The sequence below is a fragment of the Chaetodon auriga genome, chromosome 17 (genome assembly GCF_051107435.1).
Source record: "Chaetodon auriga isolate fChaAug3 chromosome 17, fChaAug3.hap1, whole genome shotgun sequence".
Lineage (NCBI taxonomy): Eukaryota > Metazoa > Chordata > Actinopteri > Chaetodontiformes > Chaetodontidae > Chaetodon > Chaetodon auriga.
Genome location: NC_135090.1, coordinates 13,324,743 through 13,345,945, shown reverse-complemented (window position 1 = coordinate 13,345,945; position 21,203 = coordinate 13,324,743). Strand labels below are relative to the sequence as shown.

At 42.6% G+C, this 21,203-nt stretch overlaps 2 protein-coding genes across 2 annotated transcripts; one reads left to right on the top strand and one right to left on the bottom strand.

Moving 5' to 3' along the window:
* The first annotated feature begins 216 nt into the window (after nt 1–216).
* tdp2b (tyrosyl-DNA phosphodiesterase 2b) lies at nt 217–3,380 on the top strand. Its single transcript, XM_076754251.1, has 7 exons — nt 217–482; nt 748–872; nt 1,002–1,151; nt 1,330–1,421; nt 1,784–1,902; nt 2,006–2,176; nt 2,359–3,380. Exons 1-7 carry the CDS (start codon nt 336–338, stop codon nt 2,638–2,640), a joined length of 1,086 nt encoding a protein of 361 aa, XP_076610366.1. The 5' UTR covers nt 217–335; the 3' UTR covers nt 2,641–3,380.
* Nucleotides 3,381–7,098: 3,718 nt separating this feature from the next.
* Nucleotides 7,099–19,658, bottom strand: tmem64 (transmembrane protein 64). The gene is made up of 3 exons (XM_076755274.1): nt 18,107–19,658; nt 11,913–12,068; nt 7,099–10,363 (listed from the first exon to the last, which is right to left on the bottom strand). Exons 1-3 carry the CDS (start codon nt 18,815–18,817, stop codon nt 10,172–10,174), a joined length of 1,059 nt encoding a protein of 352 aa, XP_076611389.1. The 5' UTR covers nt 18,818–19,658; the 3' UTR covers nt 7,099–10,171.
* Between the last annotated feature and the right edge of the window lie 1,545 nt (nt 19,659–21,203).

Genomic DNA, 21,203 nt, shown 5'->3' with positions numbered 1-21,203 from the left:
TCGTCCGGGCGAAACTTATTGCTAACCTGCTAGCTAAGTTGCGTTTCGATAAATTTGTAGTTCAAGAAGTAAACAGCACCGAATTAACAACAACCATCGGTGATATTCACGAGCACCTATAACGTTATATGTGACACAGCCTACAGTAGTTCAACGTCAATCATACAAAGCACCGTTTGTTGCACTTGGATTTATCGGAACGAGCAATTACATCCGGAAACCTTTAACTGTTACACCTGAGGTAACTTGTAGAAACAAGGAATATGAAATGATGTTTACATTTAACTCGACTTCCTCACGTGTAATTCTGTAAGTAGAAGTAGTGACCAGAAAAGATGGCCTCTACATCCGACTCGGACAAACCGTCAGTTTCTAATGTGGAAGAAAACAGAACTCGCCTCTGCAATGAGTTTGCTGCAGTAGCAGGAACTGACAGCGCTGTAGCTCAGTGCTACCTGGCTGAAAATGACTGGGAGATGGAGGTAACTTATAGTAGCTGCACCAGCTGAGGCCTCTCAGATGTTACATTACCTAGTTAGGTTAATGTTGCGGCCACATACAAAATGGTAAAAGCTAGTAGCCAGTATGGCTACTTAAATTAACAGTGTTGCACCTTAATTCACTTTCATTAGGTCAGCCTCTGATGCTAAAAAATGCTAATGAATGTTAAAAAAAATCTGTTATGGATTACATAAAAATCTGTAGGCAGTTGCCCCTGATTTACCTTACCCTTCGCTTGTCTTGCAGAGAGCTTTGAACTCATTCTTTGAGGCAGACATGGAGAAAGTATTTGAAGTAGAAGATTCCCCAGAGAAAGAGACCGTCCTCAAAACAAAGAGGCAGAAGATTGAGGAAAAGCCTCCGGGAGACTGGTAAGCCTACAGTCTTCCCTCCTTTGGTTAACATGACTGTGTGATCACGTTTACCCATGACTCTTTCTGTTATAGCCAGCCAACACTTAACAATTCTTAATTAATCAACTGTCTCTGAAAAATCTCCAGTATAGATTTGACTGAAGACAGTGCGACCTCCACACAAGAACCCCCAGAAGAAGATGATGCTAAACTATCGCTGATTTCCTGGAACGTGGATGGACTTGATACAGACAACCTCGCAGAACGTGCTAGAGGCCTGTGCTCCTTCATAGTCTTGTAAGCTTGTGTTTAGACTCTGTTAGTCTTGTCAGCATCACTTTTCTTAAATATCTGTCTACCAGGGGGTACTGTGTGGCTCAAGAGATGCAGAGGTCACACACTGGACAGGCTCCCCAGGTTAGTTCAAAGAGGAAAGGCACATGATGTTTGAAAAGCGAATCTTCTCTTCATGTAGATACACTCCAGATGTGGTGTTCCTACAGGAGCTGATTCCACCTTACGTGCAGTACCTGAAGAAGCGGGCTGTCAGCTACCTAATCTTGGAAGGTACAGTATGTGCGATGGGTCTTTCTCACTGAATACATTCAGCACAAGTGTGAATAATAAGATGAATGATGGCTGAGTTCCATTTAGCCGATTCAGTTTCAGGGTTCTGGTATTCTGTGTGCTGGCTCATTGTCACGACTTACTGGGACACGAATACAACTGAGCCATTATTGATGTTATTAGTAGCACCTGTGCTTTTTCTACTATACGTTATAATGCCTGCTGTGTAAAAGACCTGTGATGTAGATATTTTGTCTTTGTTGGAACACAGTATGTTGCTCTAAACCTAAAAAAAGGCCCCACAGCTGTATTATACAGAATGTGGGATAAACCGTGGCTGACATTCCTCTTGTGCTGACCAGGTGGTGAAGAGGGTTACTTTACTGGGATTATGCTGAAGAAGTCACGAGTCAAATTCTTGGAGAGCGAGATAGTGACGTATCCCACCACTCAAATGATGAGGAATCTGCTTGTAGCTCAGGTCCGTGCACACACTTTTGTCCAAATACTCCAAGTCGTGTGCTTCAATTCTGCTCACCTTAGTTGATTCAAAGCTGGAGTTGGATTCTTCTCTTTGAGATCAGGTGGATTTCAAAGGACAGAAACTGTGTCTGATGACGTCCCACCTGGAGAGCTGCAAAGGCCACGCAGTGGAGCGGATGAAACAGCTGCGAGTTGTGATGCAGAGGATGAGAGAGGCACCGGATGATGTCACTGTCCTGTTTGGAGGGGACACGAACCTGAGGGACCCCGAGGTCAGTCGTTTGTCTTTGCATCACATGTGACTTGTAAAAAATATGATTTGCACTGGCTCAGAAGCCCAAATAACATCTGCAACAATGGGGGGTAACAGCATGCTCATTCCTAAATCTTCCCCCAAAACATATAATCAAACAGTGTTCCTCTTTGGTAATGTCTGCTCTGGGCTCCATCTCAGGTTGCCAAGGTGGGTCTGCCCCCCACTGTGTGCGATGTGTGGGAGCGACTGGGAAAGCAGGAGCACTGCCGCTACACGTGGGACACCAAAAGCAACAGCAACAAGACTGTTCCTTTTGTCAGTCGCTGCCGCTTCGACCGGGTCTACCTCCGCCCGGCTACCAAGGACGGCGTTCCACGCCTGGCCCCTGACCACATGGCCCTCGTGGGACTAGAGAAACTGGATTGTGGACGCTACACGAGTGATCATTGGGGAATCTACTGTAGCTTTGCCACTGGGTAGAAATGCTCAAAACAACCTAAAACATGCCAGTGAAATGTTTTATTTTAGATCAGCTGCTCTCGTTTGTTTGGTATGTTTTACAGTCAGAGTGTAGACCTGGTCAGTAATGGGTTCAGACCACGGTAACACTCTCCCTGTGAAACATTATGTTCTGACCTCATCTGAGGCTGCTTCCCTGTAAATCTTGATTTGATAAGTTTTATCTTCTCGTGTCTTGTTGTGTGTCTGTCTTGTCAGTCTCTGCTTAAGGCTTTTTCCCCTCCTGTGCTTAAAATGAAAGAATAATTGTAGACAGCACCAGGAAATGTTTTCCCCCAGAGAACTTTAAATTGTTCCCATTTATGTTGGATTAAAACATGAGATTGAAAAACAGTTGTTGATCGGGGAAAGTTCTGAGATTGTTCTGCCAACATTTTATTGTTCTTTTGTATTTCAAAATAAAGTCTGTGTTCACATTATGGGAATTAATTTGACTGATGGACTGTATTGTACGTCTATACTGTATTTGAGAATCTTTTACTCTACAGTGTACAGAAACTGCATATGGGCAGTACTGTGTGTATGCAGTACTGACTTCTGACCACTAGAGAGCACTACAGAGTTGAAGTGCAAATGTTAAAAAAAAAAAAAAAAAAAAAAGACGTTTTCCAGGGTTCAGTATTTACAGTACAGTAAAATAAATATAATCAGATCACTCTTGCGTTTGAATGGTGACTCCAAATTAAACTTAATGTTAACCGCTGCATCGTTGTAACTAAAGCTATTTGTCCTTAAACTATGACCAAACAGTAAATTCCGTTTTCAGGTTTCATTCAGAAAATGGGTTCAACTATAAAGTTGGAGTCTAAATATCAATGTAATTAAATGTTTTTTTCTCCTACACAGACATTATTTGGATAAATGTTAAAAGTCTTAACATATGAAAGAGAACAACTTTTGCAAGTCTTTCATCACAGAGCTATGACCGAATAATAAGTTTAAAGGGAGCCTAGTTGTAATAAACTGAAATGCCATATAATCATTTATTGGTTGTGACAGTCATCAGTCATTGCATGTCAAGCTGACCCTGTCACACTAATCACAGGAGAGGATGGGCCATTTATTGATCGTGTTTTTTGGTGGAAACCTGTGAAATGGTGCCAAAAGTGGCCTAAATTGTCACAAGCTGCCAAAAAAATAAAGATTTACTGGGTAGAAAACATCCCAATATGGCAACACACCAAGAAATATGTTTGATGGAACAAAACAAATGGAGATTTATATATGTTAGTGGAAGAAATGGGTGTGGTATGGTGTGCACATGTTGACGTGAGCCTTTTTCACAGCAGATGTTATGACTTGTAATAGCAGGACATGTATTGTTTTATTGTTAATTATGACTGTTCAGTAAATATCTGTTGTGAAAAGGCCTATTAGATAGATACTGTGTGCAATGCTTTAATAGTACCTATAATCTACATTCTATATTATGACTTCAGGTGTACTCCAACCTGGATGTAACCACCTCCTCGCCGTCTCTGCCAACAAGCTGTCAAGACGTCTCCCTCCCCTCACCCTGTGATGCGCCCTTCAAATCTGAGTGTTTTCATGTTTGCTCAGCAAGCAGACAGCACCGTTTTTACAGCACAGTCACACGGAGTGAAGAAGAGCTGACCTTAAGAGAGGACACAGATGTGACTCTTCCCTGGCAGCAGGCGTCATCCCAACAGGCCTCCCTCCCTCCTTTGTCCCCCACTCACTGGTTCCTCCTGATTAGCAAGGACACATAAACCAAGTCTGTCCAGTTCTAACAAGTTCACCTAAAGCTGAGAACACGAAGAATGAGCTTTCTTTTTTGTCTTCTGAGCCTCATTCTTGTCATACCCTCATCTGGTAACCAAAATTTAAGCCACTGTGCCTCAAATCTCACATTTTATTCTCTCTTTCATTAATTCAGAACCAGGCCTTTTAAAAAATCCTGAGCTTGTTTGCACCTGCAAAAGAAATCCAGATTTGCAAGGTAGTTTTCAGACTGCAATAAACAATTATTTTAATTTCTGAATAACAATTACATTTAAAAAAATTCCAAAAATGGAGAAAAATTGCCATTACTGAAAAAGGCTTATTTTGATATTCAGTTTACATCACATTCAACAGCAGAAAATAACGTTTGAGAAGCTCCAACCAGGACGTGTTTTACTTGAAAAATTACTTAAAAATGATTAATAAGAATTATTGAAATAGTTGAAATGTGTTTTCTTCTGTAGACCGAATAATTGTTTCATTCCTAGTTTTAAGTGGCAGATGTGTTGATAGCCCAGAATAATGCAATTAACGACATGCAGGAAAACAGATTTAAGGTCAGCATGCATGACCAGAGACTGGGTTATACAATGGAAATAAACTGATCTCAGCTTCAAGCCAGCACAGGATGGGTTTTGCACGGAAAATATGGCAAACAACTGCTATGAAGGGGGAAAAAAAAAGGTGTAGATTCTTAATGAAATCACAGAAATCTCAAGGTGCTCCAGGGGTGCACCATTTTGCCCTGAGTGTGCACTACAGCACAGAGAAGGAGAACAGCAGCAGGTCATAGATGGTACAGATGGAGGCAACAGCTGTCTGGGCCAAGAAAGCGGTCATGTGATCTATCCGTCTGCCTTAAGCAGGATCCCTGTGCCAGAGGCCTATCAGCGCTTCCATCCTCCACAAATCCATAAACATCCGCATCATAAGTTTCCCTCTGGAAGGCTGGACGTATTCCAAGATCACTTCACTCATCCTGATTTTTTCCCTTTTGCAATCTCACTCCGAGATGTGTTTTTCAAGCACCGACGAGCCCCACGTTTATATTTTTGGAGTTTTCCTCCATAAGCGTAGCCTTCAGCGAGAACTAGAGCTTCCTTTTGAGGCCCGTCAAAGTGAATGTTCTTGGTTTTGTGTTGGACGTGTGCGTGTGCTGGCGGGGAGGCTCTGGGATGAGGTTCGTCCTTTGAGGCAGGGTTGGATGATGACGGATCGGACACAGATCTGACCCGAGCCCGGAAGAGACGGTGGGTTGTGTGAAGAGCGGCAGACAAATTTGTGCTGCAGCTCCTGGTAATAGATGGAGCAATAAAACGCACGAGGAGTCTGCTCTGTTTGACAGATCGGCTGTGGCTGGGTTTTTGTATTTTCTGTTGTATTTGGGGTGTGAGCAGATGGCTGTGGGCAACCTCTCCACTGAATATGTGTGTGTATGTGTGTGTTTGTGTGTGGCACAGCACTGTTGACAAGCAGAATCTATCTGGACCATGTCTGTCAGACACCGTCCACGCCAACAACCACCTCCCCTTGTACAGATAGCTTGTCACAGGCAAGACAAGGGCAAGCGTAAGTGGTGCTCCACTCTCTATCACCACCGCCACATCCATCACTACCTCCCTTCAAAATCGCTGTGACAAACTGCCCCAGAAGCCAGCATTATTTCTGGCCGTACAGTGCGGCTGCTGCTGCTGCATATTTGAGGGCTGACAGTTATTTAGAGGTTTGCAAGATAAGGGGAAACCTTCTGAGTGAGAACATTCTGTCTTCCATCACTCTCAGAGGGTCGAGGGGGAGGCGAGCCAGGTAATATTTAGAGATTCATGCTAGGATTTGGGGGTTGGGGGGGAGTGATTTCATGAAATGTGTGGCAGCTCAACAAAGATGGAAAGCCTCTCAATACATTTCTGTGAAAACATCTGTTGCGAAGTCAAGAGTTCCCCATTGATACCAGTTATTTCCGGCTGCTTTTTCCGTCTTAAATAACAAGGTTCACAGAAAGTTTAATAAAGGCAAACACGGACCGAGGTTCTCTCAGTATTATATAAAGTATCCTGAGCGGTAAATTATTAAAGACAAAGAGGAGTGGACGAGATACAAGTTAGGCGAAGGTTTGACATTTTGGGAAATGTGCTTACACAGTATGTTTTCTGTGGGAGAGAAGATGAGAAGTTCATGTAAATACTGCTACCGCTGTTATCTGCCAGCAGCTGGTTAGCTTAGCTTAGCACAGAGATTGGAAATAGGGGGAAAATCTTAGCATGGCTCTGTCAAATAGTTACAATATCCTCATAGCAGCGCCTTAAAAGCTCACTAATTAACATATCACATCTGGTTTGTTTAAACTGTACAAACATTAAAGAGACACAGAAACGGGGGTTGTGTGAGCAACTCTCCGGGTTGGTTGCCAACAAATATTGATCCATAAAAAAGCAAATTGTTGTTTTGTCAGACTGGTTTCTGTAGATTAAACAAACACAATAGAACATGATTATAAGTGTTGGTAAGTGGATATTGTTTCCAACCTTTGTGCTAAGCTAAGCTAACAGACTGCTGAATGTAGCCTTACATCAGATATGAAAGTGGTATTAATCTTTCCCAAAATGTTTAGAGTTTTTAGAAAAGGTGATTTCTTATCAGTTAAAAAAAAATGAACAAAAACTTTTTTACTTTTTTAACAAAAGTCAGACAGGTTTTATTTTCTCTCTCTCATAAATAACACTGAACAAGCATCGTACAGCGATAAATATCAATATTTATACACTGTAAAATTCTCTGTATTACAAAATACAGCATATGTGTAATGCACTTGATACAGATGGGAAGTATTGCATTTCATAGCACCAGACGAGACCCTTAACTTGATCCTTCAAGTTCTGATATCACACTGTACTCCTCCGGAACAGTTCAGGTGTGCAGTTACATCGCAGATTCAGGTCTTGTGTGGGTGTCTATGAAATATACTTCCCTTGGGAATCAGTTGTTGCATAACTATATCTAAGATAAGTAGAGCCCACTAGGAAGAACCAAAGTCTTTACTGTAAAACTGCTCATATCTCCATAATCCCAAAATTTTCAAAATCCCAGTTGAGACTAAAATATAATGAAGTGTATCCACGGTGGCCGATCAAGGTTCATGTGTTGGATTTTTGCATTAAACACGGCGTACCTTCTTTTCTGCGTCTGAGCAGAACAGCTTCATCGAATCACACTTTGTTTGGAGGGTAGGAACACTTCCTAAAATACGTCGCTGCTGTCAGGTCAAAGACTTGCGAATTTACAACTTTCTCGAGAAACTGAGAAAATGTTTTCCCACGCCTTAAAAGTGAGAGAGCAGTGAGCAGAGCTTATAAATGCCGCGGCCATAAAATGCACTCATCTCTCTCTGAGTAAACTTTCAAATTCAAGTAAGAGACTGGAAAAACGCCTGGGATGGAGTCTGATGTGACAGGAGCGAGAGGCTGATGGCTAAACATCAATCAGCGATCAGCAGGTTTAGACTCTCCAAAGAAGGTGCTGCGAATCTGAACAAGCTGTTCTGATCGCAGACGTGTGTGTGTGTGTGTGTGTGTGTGTCTCCTCATCATTGGCAGCGCAGAAAAGTCCGTCAGAGGCAGCGGGAGCTAACAGGCAGGCTGAACACGGCAACACAAACCTGGGAATATTGACACCTTACAGTGGAACATGGATCGACGAACAACTCCAATGCACTTTTTGCTCACTTTTGAGAGAAAAATCTTAAACACTGGTAGTAAACAGCTATTCCCAATACTGGGCTGAAGATCCTATTGGTGGGACTTGTATCATATATATATATATTTTTGCTTTCAAACATTATTGCTAAATTCAGACAGGAAGGGGCCCTTTCAACCAACACTTAGCATGAAAATAAGTCTACAGCTTTCAGAGGACTGACAGCATGGAATGTGATTGGGGGAACATTAAATCTGGCTTTGAACACAAAAGAGGAAAAAAAAAAATACAGTAGTACAAAAACTAAAATGAAAAAACAAAAAGTTGTGTCAGCATTACAAAACAGGCTTCTGTGACCAAATACAGGGACAGAAAGATGGATATTTCATATAGGAGCCCTTATTATTCCTCAATCAGACTTTGTCTGAGGAGCAGCATCACAATAATTCATGTAAAAATAAAAAGTATTATCACATTCATCACTTAGTGTCTATGTTGTGTTTGATTGTCGGCTTCTGAGACACGTCAGTTTCCACTTTTGACCAACCAAACCCCTTCCTAGTTTTGCTTCCGTATGAAAATAATGCTTGTTTGTTGTAACGGACTGTGCAAAAGAACCTACAACATGAGAGCTTTGTTGTATTACTAAGAGCTAAAACACAAAAAACTGTTCACAGATCATTTCTATAATTCCCAGAAACATTAAGTATTAAAACAAGTCATAAGTGACACGTAGCCTCAGCTCAGGTGGGGCCAGCGTCACGGCGTCTGATCAGCTTTATCAAATTATGGCACATAAAAAATGACAGCCTCTTCACCTCATCCAGCTTACTCATCTATAATGTAAGTCAAACGTTAAATGAACAGACTTAGGTTTGTGTTATTTTGTATGCACGAGAGTGTTTCTGATTAGTTTGGTTTCAGCACTGAAATATGACATTCATGCCATTTTGTCACCATTCTTCGTATTGCACAGAATTGAATATGATATTAAGCAAAACCTATGTAGTAATCCTAACGAATCATCTCACAGTCAATTGAAATTATAAAACAAAAGCAAATGAAAAAAAACAGCGACGGGAAAGCTTGACATCTCAGTTTCAGCCCGCCGTGGGAATCTTTCTGTAGCAGAACATGTGGCTGTGCTGCCGAGGAGCTGGTCACGCTGCACTTCAACTTTCCCGGCAGAGACACTCCCGAGTCTCCTGCTGTGAAATCTGCTCTCCTCTCCAGCTGCTCTTATCAAAACTGCAGAAGTGCTAAAATAATCTCCGGGCAGACAAGGCCAATTCAGCTGATGTGGTCGTAAGCCAGCGGGAATCACAGAGTCAGAGAGGCCGGTAATGAACCTCTCTCCACAGTCCAAAAATAAGACACTTGAACACAAACGAACTGGACTAAACTGCCAAATCTTTCAAAGATACTAATAATGCCCTTATTATTTGCACTGTGAATTAGCACTGGATGAAGACAACTCATAAAATCTCTTCAAATAAAAAAAAAAAAACAGATGTAGAATGAAAGAAAGGTGCATAGGTTGGCATTCGTCTGACATTGAAATGGAAAAAACAATTCCTTGGTTCTCTAGAAAGCTTCCAGTTTGCACATTCATAGTGTTAGCAGGCAGTTAACGCCAGGCTATTCTTTTAAATGACTCACTCACTCACTCACTCACTCACTCACTCACTCAGCCACCTCTGAAAATCTCTAAACATCATTATTTCATTGACATCTCCTGTAACAGAGTAAATGTTAAGAAGTACCTTAATGAAAATAATTAAGAAAAACTAAAAGAAAACCTCCAAAGATGATGTACTGCTCAACCGTCTCCATCAGCACCCTTTCCCTCAGAGGTGCGTGGTCCCACTCTTGTAAAACACCGTACCGACTCACGACATACGCTTCAGGGTGGTCAGGATACCATGTTGAAAATCATAAACCACACCGCCACCATGTTTCAGACACCGTCTAAACTCAGCGGGTTCCCTCAAGCTCTGCAGCCGTACGATTTGGTGACCGAGCCGCGCGAGCTCGCTGCCTCGTGTCAGCTGGTGGCTCACACCACGTTAATGCAGTTTCCGCCGCCAGCCATTGCCCTCTTGCTGCAGTAGGTGAAGCCGCCGTGATTGGTGGAGGAGCCGTTCATGTGTGACGACTTCAGCTCCATCTGGCAGGCGGCGATGGCTGCGTTGAGCTCTACCTGAGCCCGGTGCACCACGTAGAACATCAAGCCGATGCTGATGACGATCTGCAGGGGACAGAGGAGGATGTGTGTTCAACTCCACTGCACACAGCAGTCATTTCTGGTTTGATCGCTCTTCTAGTCATTTGGAGGTTTCATTTATATGTTTTATTTTCTGTGTGCCACACTACATCAGACTCATTGCGATCACTGTAATTTAAAGCCTAGTTTGATATTTTTGAAAGAACATAGCTTTTCTTTTGTTGCCATAAGTTAGATGAGAAGACGGAAGCCATTCTCATATCTGTACAATAAACATGAAGCTTCAACCAGCAGCCTGTGAGCTTAGCTTAGATTAGTTTAGCTTAGCTTAGCTTAGATTGGTTTAGCACAGACTGGAGACAGGTTTGTTCAAAGGTAACAAAGTCTTTTAACTGGCAACACTCTAAAGCTTAACAATTAACATACTATATCTTATGTAAACAACTATTTGCCATTTTATCGGGGCTATGTGCCAGATTAGGCTGGGCGGTTGCCAGGCAACCCTTGAAGACTGGATAACTTGGAAGTTACTGTGTCCCAAAATGTCAAACTATCCCTTAAAGGTAATATGAGGATTGCCAAGGCACTGAAAACTGGGTCGACAGCTGGCTATAACTTCTGAATATAACAGTGGAAACAGTGAATTTTATAACAACACTGACAAAGAAACTGATTTAGTGTGGATAGTTTGTGTGGTCAGTACTGGCCATCTGGTTCATCTGACCAGTCTATCTCTGTTAATACGTAAAGTTAATGTGCTACAAACAAATAATAGAACAAATAAGAATCCACATGCCTCAAGATACTCTATTTGTTTCCATCTACAGCATTATTCATTGAAAACGTTTGTGCATGTTTGATGTGTATCCTGGTTGATACACAACAGTAAGAGATAACTGGGCTTAATCAGCTATTCCAGATGGACGGTCCCACCACCAGTGTTTAAAAAAAGCTTCTTTGATTTAAGGCCAGTTTTCCATTTGGAGCTTTCAGTTCTGCATGAAACACTGATACCTACTTAATCTTCAACTGATCCTTGACCTCTGACCCCTGTGAGCCTGTCAAATGCTGCACTCAGAAATGATCCCTGAGCACCTGTGAGGACTACATGAAGCCGAACAGGTGCCGGTGATGTGGTGCCAGCTTCAAATGACGTTTGGTGAGCTGAACAGAACTGCAGCATATTTTACACATCTACGTGAGTCTGAGCTTTCCCACTCGAGACATTCATGGGACTAAAGGCTTCAGGGAAGGGCAGATGTCAGTGAGCGCACTTGGATAAGGTTTGACAGGCTTGGTAGACGAGAGGTATTTTGATTATAAGAGCAGAAGAAAGGGCTGATGCATCCTTTGTGGTCGAGGGCTACATGTCAGCTAACTATGATCAACGATTTCAGCTACACTCATCACTGCTGTATGAACGGCATGAGCAAAAGCAAGTTTTTCCTGTTGCCATCTCAAAGGCCTGGTGAGCTCAATTATGTACCTGGTCGGTCGATGAAAACCCAGACACGCTACTGAGCACAAAACAAAGAGCCTCTTTACACCTAATGTATTATCATCATCAGCTCACCTGCAGGCTGAACACAAAGTAGCCGCTGACGCTCTGCTCAGCGATGACGTCCTCCATGGTGCGAAGCGTGGTGCCCAGGTAGGAGTTGAGAAGCTGAGTGGGCAACAGACCCACCGAGGAGGCCACCAGGTAGTTTGGCAAGGACACATCTGTGATCTTAAAATGGAGAAGGGTTGGGGTTAACAAAAGTCTTTTCTAAAAAACGACTCTCTTCTTGAACTGAGACTTAAGTGCAATACTTTCTCCAAAATTTTGTTGTTTTTTCTTATATTTTCTTTGTGAGTTAAACTACCACAGTTGGGCAGAAAAATACACAAAAAGATGATGTGTTGATAAAAGCTGCAGCAAATGTATTCATTTTCAAAAACTGCAAGATCTGGTTGGCCTGGTAAACAGATTGTGAATATGCTCGTGTAATTAGCCTGAACTACGACATGCCATCAAACGTCCAGCTCAGTGTTTCATTTCATATCTCATTACAACCACCTAAATATAAACAAGTGTCTGCGTCGCTGTCACCCTTGATCCCTTGATTAAGTGATGAGATAAGCCGATGTGTCTGCGCCGGGTGTGTGAGGATGTGACCTTGCCAGTGTGTGCACTCTGACTGCACTGTGGCTGATAGCGGTGTGTCGGAAGCCGTGGTGTGGTGCTGCAAGACACCGTCTGAGCCGAAATGTTATCAGGGCTGGAAAACGTTTTTGCTAGATCCTACCCAGGTGTCTCTTCATAGTAAGAGATCCTAAACCCCCTCCTGTTATCACATTTCAGTGACAAGAGCCTGGGTTACACTTTATGTGACACTGACGTTATCAAAACCTGGCTAATAAAGCTAATGCTGTCAAGCTGTTCTTCCTCAGTATGTTTAGCCGAGCATTTCTTTGCTCCATGCAATCATGTAAGCGGCCTTTCTCCTTCAAAGACAAGCACCGATGTGCCCACACCATGTGTCAACACAGCCCAAACACCTTCAGCTGATCTCTGAGACATGACATATGAGCCTGTGAGAGCTGCAGAACAAGAAAAGCCATCATCCCTGGGTTGTGAAGCACACGTCCTCTGAAGCCTCTTCCCACCCAGTGTATGCAGCTGTCTTACAACCAGGGAAGGGCTGGTCGTTGGTATTTTTATAACGGCACAGAGAATTCCCACTGAACCTCCTACTCACTTCTGCGAGCCTGTGTATCAAGACAATCTGCAAATCCAAGTGAAAAACACTCCATCCTAGGCTTGACCTGATTTATTCAGAGCAGCAGCAATGCAGGTCTGAATTTGTGCTCGTAAACAAAAACAGGAAGTAGGGTATGTTGACTGCATAGTACGTTTCGGGATTGCTTCTGTGATGCTGTATCCCCTCTCTTATCTGCGCACGGTTTACCCTTTGTAACGAAAGGTGAAGCACAGGGGGTAATTATCCTATCTACAAGCTGCACAAACATATCTGCCTGAGTGTAGGGTCCTATAAATGACACCATGAATTCTCTAACTGCTTCATCAGCTCATTATGACAAGCAGAGGGAGGAGGACAGGCCAGGGAGCAGTTTTAAAGGTTATAATGCGTAATGAAACACACATGGAGACCTGAATATGTCCACTTCGTCCGCAAAGGGTTCACAAACATTTTTCCTGAGCTGTCCCATTGTTTTGCTAACTGCTGCAGTCTGCGTGTCGTTTTAGGTTACCCGCTATAATGTAGCACCATCCACTTCAGCAGAAAGAAGTGGGGGGCATGGTGAAATGTAGCCTCGTCCACAGAAAGTGCTTACCAAGGGCAGAGCAGACAACATATTCCACCGTGAGCCGGTATGGGTGTAGAAATACCCACCCACGGCTAGTTTCACCTTTTATTGTTGAGAATAAAGATCATAAAGATACAATATCAGCAAAGCTTAATAATGACTCTCCAGGTAAGGTGAATTATAATACACAGTGCGACGCTGAGCTGGGTTTGAAACCGCTCCAGGCTGGGAAGTGACAATGTAGCAGAGGAGACAGGCAAACCGGGGGATTCAGCTTATTAGCCTGCTTCTGGCAGGCCAGCTAAACTCCCCAGTGAAGGCTGCGCACTGACATTCACTTCACCAGCAGGAGAAAAAAATAAAATCACACTTATGTGGTGTGGTTTGTGTGTGACAGACTGATTTTCTCCTGTTCAACCAGCTTTGATGATGGTTCACAATAACTGTTTATTTGTACACCTAACATATCATCACCTTTTAAGCTGTCAGCAAACTTGTCGGCAAATAGTTGCTTATTAAGCACTTACAGAAAAACATCGTCAATCACTTGGACCTGTGCCTCTGGCCACCAAACGTAAGTCCAATATTCATTGTCTTTTAGCTCTGTTTTTGGTCTCTACCAGAGTTGAGTTTAGGTGAGGGGTGCCTGGGTAGAACATGCAGGAGGAGGAGGACTCATCCATAATGATGACTGTTTCTGCACTGATATCAAATGTCCATGTATTTGGACGTATCTACGAAATCAACCAAAGAGTGGAAGGCAATACACAGGCAGCAGAAAAGGCCAAAAAGCAGCTACTCTGATGCAACATCATCGCCACACCCTCTCCTTCACCGTGAATTCTCCAGACAATGAGCTGCTCTATTCACACATGGGTTCATGATCAGGAAGAAGAGCCAGACAAAAGTCTAGTTCAACTCACACATTTGCATTCTCACATTAAAGCTCCTCCTGGTAACATCGAGATAAGGTTACAGTGCATGTGTGAAAGAGACTAAGATGATGTCTCAATAAAACAGGTGTGGATCAGGACTTTGATATGTGAGATTTGCCCCCCAAAAATGAAATAAAAACTCTAAACCTAAGTATGTCAAAGGGAACGATCTCAAACGCTATGACAATGAGTCGAGCACAAACAAGCTGCATTTTCAAAGGCAAACAGCTGTCATAAGTTGAAACTAACCCACAGAAATATGACAAATTCAAACTGGCATAGAACTAAATATGGCCTCCTTTCTGGAGCTGTTGTGCTTGAGCTGCTTGAAAGCTGATGTCCTCTTTCATAGTGTTTATTTGCTTGTAGATAATGACCCAGAGCAAGCTCAAAAACAGTATTTTACAAGGCTGTCAATTAACCAGCCTTTTAATTTCACCCTGGCAAACAGATCGTGCAGCCCCAACAATGCCAGTGACAGCGGCAGCAGCTGGGCAACACAGCAAAAAAAAAAAAAAAAACACGTCCCTTTGACTTTGACACCTTATTTTCACCTCTGCAGATCAGAACAGTGAGTTCAATCCTGTAACTACAGTTAAAGCTTGAGCCGCGATCCTGGCATAAGTGGGACATTTCAACCTTTGGACACAGAACTACAGTATGTCCCAACCATGAGCTGAAAGTATGAACCAATGACAAACAGAAGCCATTTAAGTCAGTCAGGCAAAGAAAGACCATCTGCTAGGTGTGTAAGTCCTTTTCAAAAAGGAAGCCTTTAAACAGGTGGGCCTATGCACTGACCATCATGTGGGACTAATGCAAAGGAATCGTTCATTTTCAGCATTAGAAACTGTCTTACACTTGTTTTGGATCTTAAATTTAATCCTTAAGTATTAATATCCATTGTGCCATCACAAACACGCTTCTTAAACATACACCTACAGTTGAGACACCAACGTCAATGCCAACAATGGAGGAATAGACTCTGCTTCAGCCTCGTCGTCCATTTCAATTCATTCACACATAAATTATCTCAGATTTTTAAGAGCACGTCAACAGGTCAGCTCCTGTCTCTAATCGCCCACTTTCTTTGGTTCACACTCAAATCACTGCCTCACTGTTCAGCTGTAAAGTCACACGCCAAGCATTTGAATTTGAGATGGTCCTCGAGTACCAGCCAATCAGTCAATGACAGGTGCAGCACAAATGTTTACTGCCTGCAGTACTTCTTGTACCTGCAGACAGCCAGCTGATTACTGGGATGAGCTCACCTCGCTGCTGGCCGGTGACTATTCTCACTTGCCTGAAAGTGTTCTCTTAGTCTAAAATAATGCTATAATATAGTAATGATAATGCTTCTCAAATGTGAGGATTTGATGCTTTTGTTTGTCACATGTGATAGACAAACGAATATTTTTGTGTTTTGGACTGTTGAATAAAATAAAAACAGGCACTCTGAATATGTCTGCAAAGGAAGTTGGAAGTCACAACAGATTTTCTTACTTCCTATAATTAATGTTTTGCACCCCTATGAATAACAATGAGGATAGACAAATGATTAGAAACAGCTTTCAGTATAATGAAATCAAGTGTAAAACTTCCAACAACTATGGCCTTGAAATTTACCAGAGTTGGGTCAATAAAGCTCTGATTTGCATAATGTGTGTTTATATAGAACTGTCAAAAGCCAAAGCCAAATCCATACAGGCGAGAAATGCAGTAAGCAAATCAGTCACCCAAGAAAACTTACTGGTTGTGCAGCATGCAATTACTGTGCTTGTGAAACTCACTTGCGTCATCTTCTTTTTCCTGCCTCAGGCCTGTGCATCAACTCCTTCATGCTTTAAGCTATAAATGCCTTTCAAGTTCCCCACTTTGCATCCACTTCTGGATGTTTGTGCTGCTACTGATTTCTGCCTTCAACACTATTTGACTCTCTTCTCGCCAGATATGTCTCCATAGACAAAGTGCAATCTTCCTCTTCCTTAGACACATTTCTATGCTATTTATATTTGAGTCATTTTAAAATAATGTATTCTATGAGAGTCAATTTGACCAGCCTCACATCTCAACTCAGAAAATGTGTGTTTACATATAGCAGGTGATGATGAAAACATCAGTAAAAAACAACACTGACTCTGAAGCACACACACACAGATACACAGATGGATGATGTTTCATCCCAGTCAGATCTTCATCAGGTCAAAATGTTTGTATATTGATGTGTAGACATATGCTGTGCACACTAACTTGCTGTTACCTGTTTACATACAAAGGATACAAGCAGGTACAGTTTTCTATTGTGCAAAACCTGATGCTGTTAGCTGTTAGTACACTGCAGTAAAAAATACTTCATTTAAATTTTCTCCATTTTGCAGCCTCATAATTTCAATATTTAGTGTTAACAACTGTGTGGATATTATTTAGGAGACAGACTAATGTAGGACAATTATGTGAAGGGAACCAATCTGAAAATGTGGTACTGTTGAGGCATTTACAGCTCAATGTCAGCAACTGGAGAGCTTCTTTTGCAGCAGTATGGCTCAAATTACTCTGGAGATCTAAACCTGGATGGCTACATGACATGAGTTGCACCCTCGGGTCAGTATTTTTCATTAATCATTCAATTACAAATGGCATAACTTTTTCATGTTGCGTGACCTCCCAGCTGATTTTCTACAATACAGGAGCACATCCCCCGAGGCTTTTACTATTTGAGGTATCAATGAGTTGACTGAAAAGGGTAATCAGCGAGCATAAATTATTCATGCCATGTATGAAGGTCAAGGGCCTCAGGTTAATCATGAGTGCAGCAGAAAGCAATATCCTGATGCTGTTCAGCTATATTATGTAGGTCACATGGTGCGTGTTGCCTTGACCAATGACTTTAGATTTACCTCACAGAAAGTCAATGATTTGGTCTACATTATGATCACCTGATCACTTTTGAGTTCAGAAACAAAACTGCTCCTAAAACAAAACCCCAAAACTAGGACTGATAGTTCAAACTGATAAAGTAATTGATGTCCTGAGGCTACAGCAGATTTCATTTCATAGGAGCACTTTCACTATCTACAAGAGGAATGAGTTTCCTTTCTCTGGGGACCGGCCTTATATTATTTGCTTTTAGACTGTGGTCCTGCCTTGAATAGTCAAGTAACAGATCAACTACTATGCTCAAAGTCCAAAATTCACCACTACTAAGCTGATTAACATCTACATGTGATACTCCCCGTCTCTTCCTTGAGACTGGTTTCTGGCTAGTTACGATTTCGCCTGTGTGGCAGGTTAGGCCAGCAATTAGAAAATCATTTTATACTAAAATCAAAAAAGGTCACAGGTTTGATTCTTGTGGCTGCAAGTGACCTGTCGAACCGTCCTCCAGTGGGGAGATGAGCTCTCTGCTCCTGGCTAGTGCACTGCTGCTTAAACCCATTTCAGATTACAACAGACAACACATGACTGTCTAAAGTACCTCTCAGGAGAAAAGGGAAAGCTGGTTAAGTGTTTCCATACTCACCGAGAAAACTGCATTTTGGAGCCCAAAAGGTATGGGGGTGAGTCTCGCTAAGGCCACAACTTTGAGTCCACTTCCTCCCTCCACCACTCGTATGACAGCACTGAGCTGTTCACTGTTCCCGACCTTGTTCAACACCCAGTCAGTCAATAGTCGCTTGCACACCAGGTGTGCCACAAAGGTCCCTATTAAAACCCCCACCATAACAAGTCCCATGCCCAGCACAAAGCCGTAGAGGTAGCCAGCTGCCACATTAAGAACAATATATCCCCATCCACACGGGAACGACACAATAATCAAACCAACTATAAACAGCAGGGCTCCGACGAAGCTGTCCAAGCTCTCCACCCAGAGCAGGAGGTCCTTGAGGTACTGGCGCACGAGGGCAACCGAGGAGAAGCACACAGCAGTCAGGATGCATGCCAGCAGGGCGCTCTTGAAGCAGAAGGTGGTGATACAGCATGGGTGCCTGAACTCTCCACTGCTGCTGAAGGTTGTCCCCCCTGTGGCACCAACAACCTCGGGGTCTCCATCTGACTTCCCTATGCCGGCCCCTGTCTCATCAAAGGCGCTGCATATCAGAATGTCAATTTTGTCACAGTCATCTGTGGCGGTCCTCTGCAGCCAGCGGTTTAGCTGAATCTGCGCCTTGCCCACAGCATGTTTGACAAGCTTGGCAAAAAGCTGCACGGTCGTGGACCCTGACACTGACATGTTGGCCCTCAAATAAGCTCTGGGGACCAGCGGCAGGGAGCAGATGAACTGTCCGACCTGGGGACAGATGTGACGTTTGAGATTCCCAGACAGTCTTCACATCCAGCGGAAATTCATGTCTAGAAATAGTAATTTGTTGAGCTTCGACAGAGGCGAGTATTTATTAACTTAAGAAGACGGCTTCAGCAGTGGGAGCCCATTGCTATGCAACTCTGAGCGCAACCGTGTAGTGAGACAGAAAGATAAAACCGTCACTCTCCTTGGCCATTACATGAATTGTCCAATTTAACCAGTGTTTATCTTGGGTAAACTAGCTGGTCATGGCGCCAGTCCAATGACTTAAACCTGCCAGTTTTGTAGTCTCTGTCTGAAACACTCGCCATATCCAGAGTTGTCACCCCTCAGCTCAAGACAATGTAGAGTCAGCGGATGGAGGGAGCTGTCAGAGCGAGAAGGCGACGAGCTGCGAGGACACTGACGAAACAATCCAACACTTCTTCAGACCGAGATGACGAGAATCGAAGCGGTGCAAGGGTCTCAACTTTTATGACTCCGCCAGCATTGCCCACCCAGCTAACGTCAACACACTAGCATAGACCACTGCGAGGCTAACTTACTCCTGTCGTTAGCTACATAACTCTCAGCGTGGATAAAGTACACCGTTGCGTTTCAGAGACTAAACCGCCGTAGCTGGCCTCCTCGTCCGCTTCTCCCGGACAGCAGAACGGCATACGAGACGCAGGACTCGGGCACGAAAAACCAGTTTCCTCTATCTCTGCTAGCTGGGTGTTGCTGTTCCTCTCGTCGCATTCCTTCCACAGTGGAGGCTGCAACTGTTGTCGCTGTTAAAGCTATTCATACCGACCACTGTTTGTGTCCCAGAATGCAAAGTAACCCCAGCCCCCGTGACCGGCCGATAGAGGTTTTAATCCAATCAGAGCGCACTGATTGCCATCGCGAGATTTGCGCGGGATCTCACGACAAATTATGTTTGTTTTGTATCAATTATCTGGGGATGGTTTCTGCTGTCCTCCACTGTGCTGCCACATAAGCAAAATTAACTACCTCAGCGGTGCCGTGATGTGTGAATTAATTCACCTACAAATTTTAGTTATTTACTTTCTTTAGATTCGATCACTTAAATTAATAGGGCTTTCAAAGCTAACCACATATCCAAGTGACAAAGCTCTACAATGAGAGGCAGTTAATCAATTAGGAAGCAGTGGGTGCACTTAGATCTTTTACTTACGTTTAAAGCTATTAATACGATATACAACTACACTTCATACACAAATCAATTAACATGAATGCTAATGGAGCTCGCAGAAGTAGAGCTGTATTGATTTCTTATACTGTGGGTAAACCATCACACTTTATGAGTTGATCATATGTTTCAACACAAATCTATCCTGCGAGATGAATGTGGTTTTGAAATACCATATTCTGAAATGTAGTTGAGTAGATATATTAAGTAAAATAAAAACACTTGTAAGTGAAACCTACAAGTAATACCATAATGCCCAAATACTCCATGTTACTTAAAAATGTAAAAGAATGTATTATCAACCAAATGCACTCAAAGTAGGCCACCAAAAGCACACATTATGCAGGATGCCCTCATTCAGAGAGATATGATTAATATTATTGTATTATTACCACTGACAAATTACCATGTAAGCAGCATTATTTTTGTGGGAGTTGAGGTGGAGCTAATTTTAGTTGCTTTATGTAGGCTGATGTTAGGTTGTTAAGTGCATGATAATTTACAGACTGCTCATATATTAAGTGCAGGACTTGATTAAATGTTCTTTTTTGTTCTGATACTGGATACGTGTATGGATATCAATCATTTATGGAAGTCATATCACACTTTAAAATTCATGAAGTTCATCTATTTTTAATTTAAAAAATACTTTGTATTATCCATTATGCAGGATTTCTAGTATGATGCAGAGTTTGTATTGATATTCTCCCACATTCACCGGTATTTCTGAGAGCATACAGTATAATACAGTAGCCTGAAGGGAATCTCTCTGCTTGGCATGCTTACCATTAAATCATAATGAGGGGAATGAAGCAGACAATATGTGCATTCATGCGTCTACCACCGCTCACCGCCTGACTCTTCCAGCTGTGGGCAAGGAAAGCCCTTCGGTGGTAGTCCTCAAAAAACTTTTTGTGACCTCCACCTTCTCTGAGGCTTTCTCACTGAAGTCATACGACATACATAGATCCACACGGAGATCACAAACTCTTCACACTGAATATGCTCATGACTGGTTTGCATAGATGTCGGGATTGACTGCTGTGCTGTTGTAAAAGTCCACTAGATGGAACTGTTGCACAGTTTTAACATCCAGTAGGACTTTGACGTTTGTAGAATTTG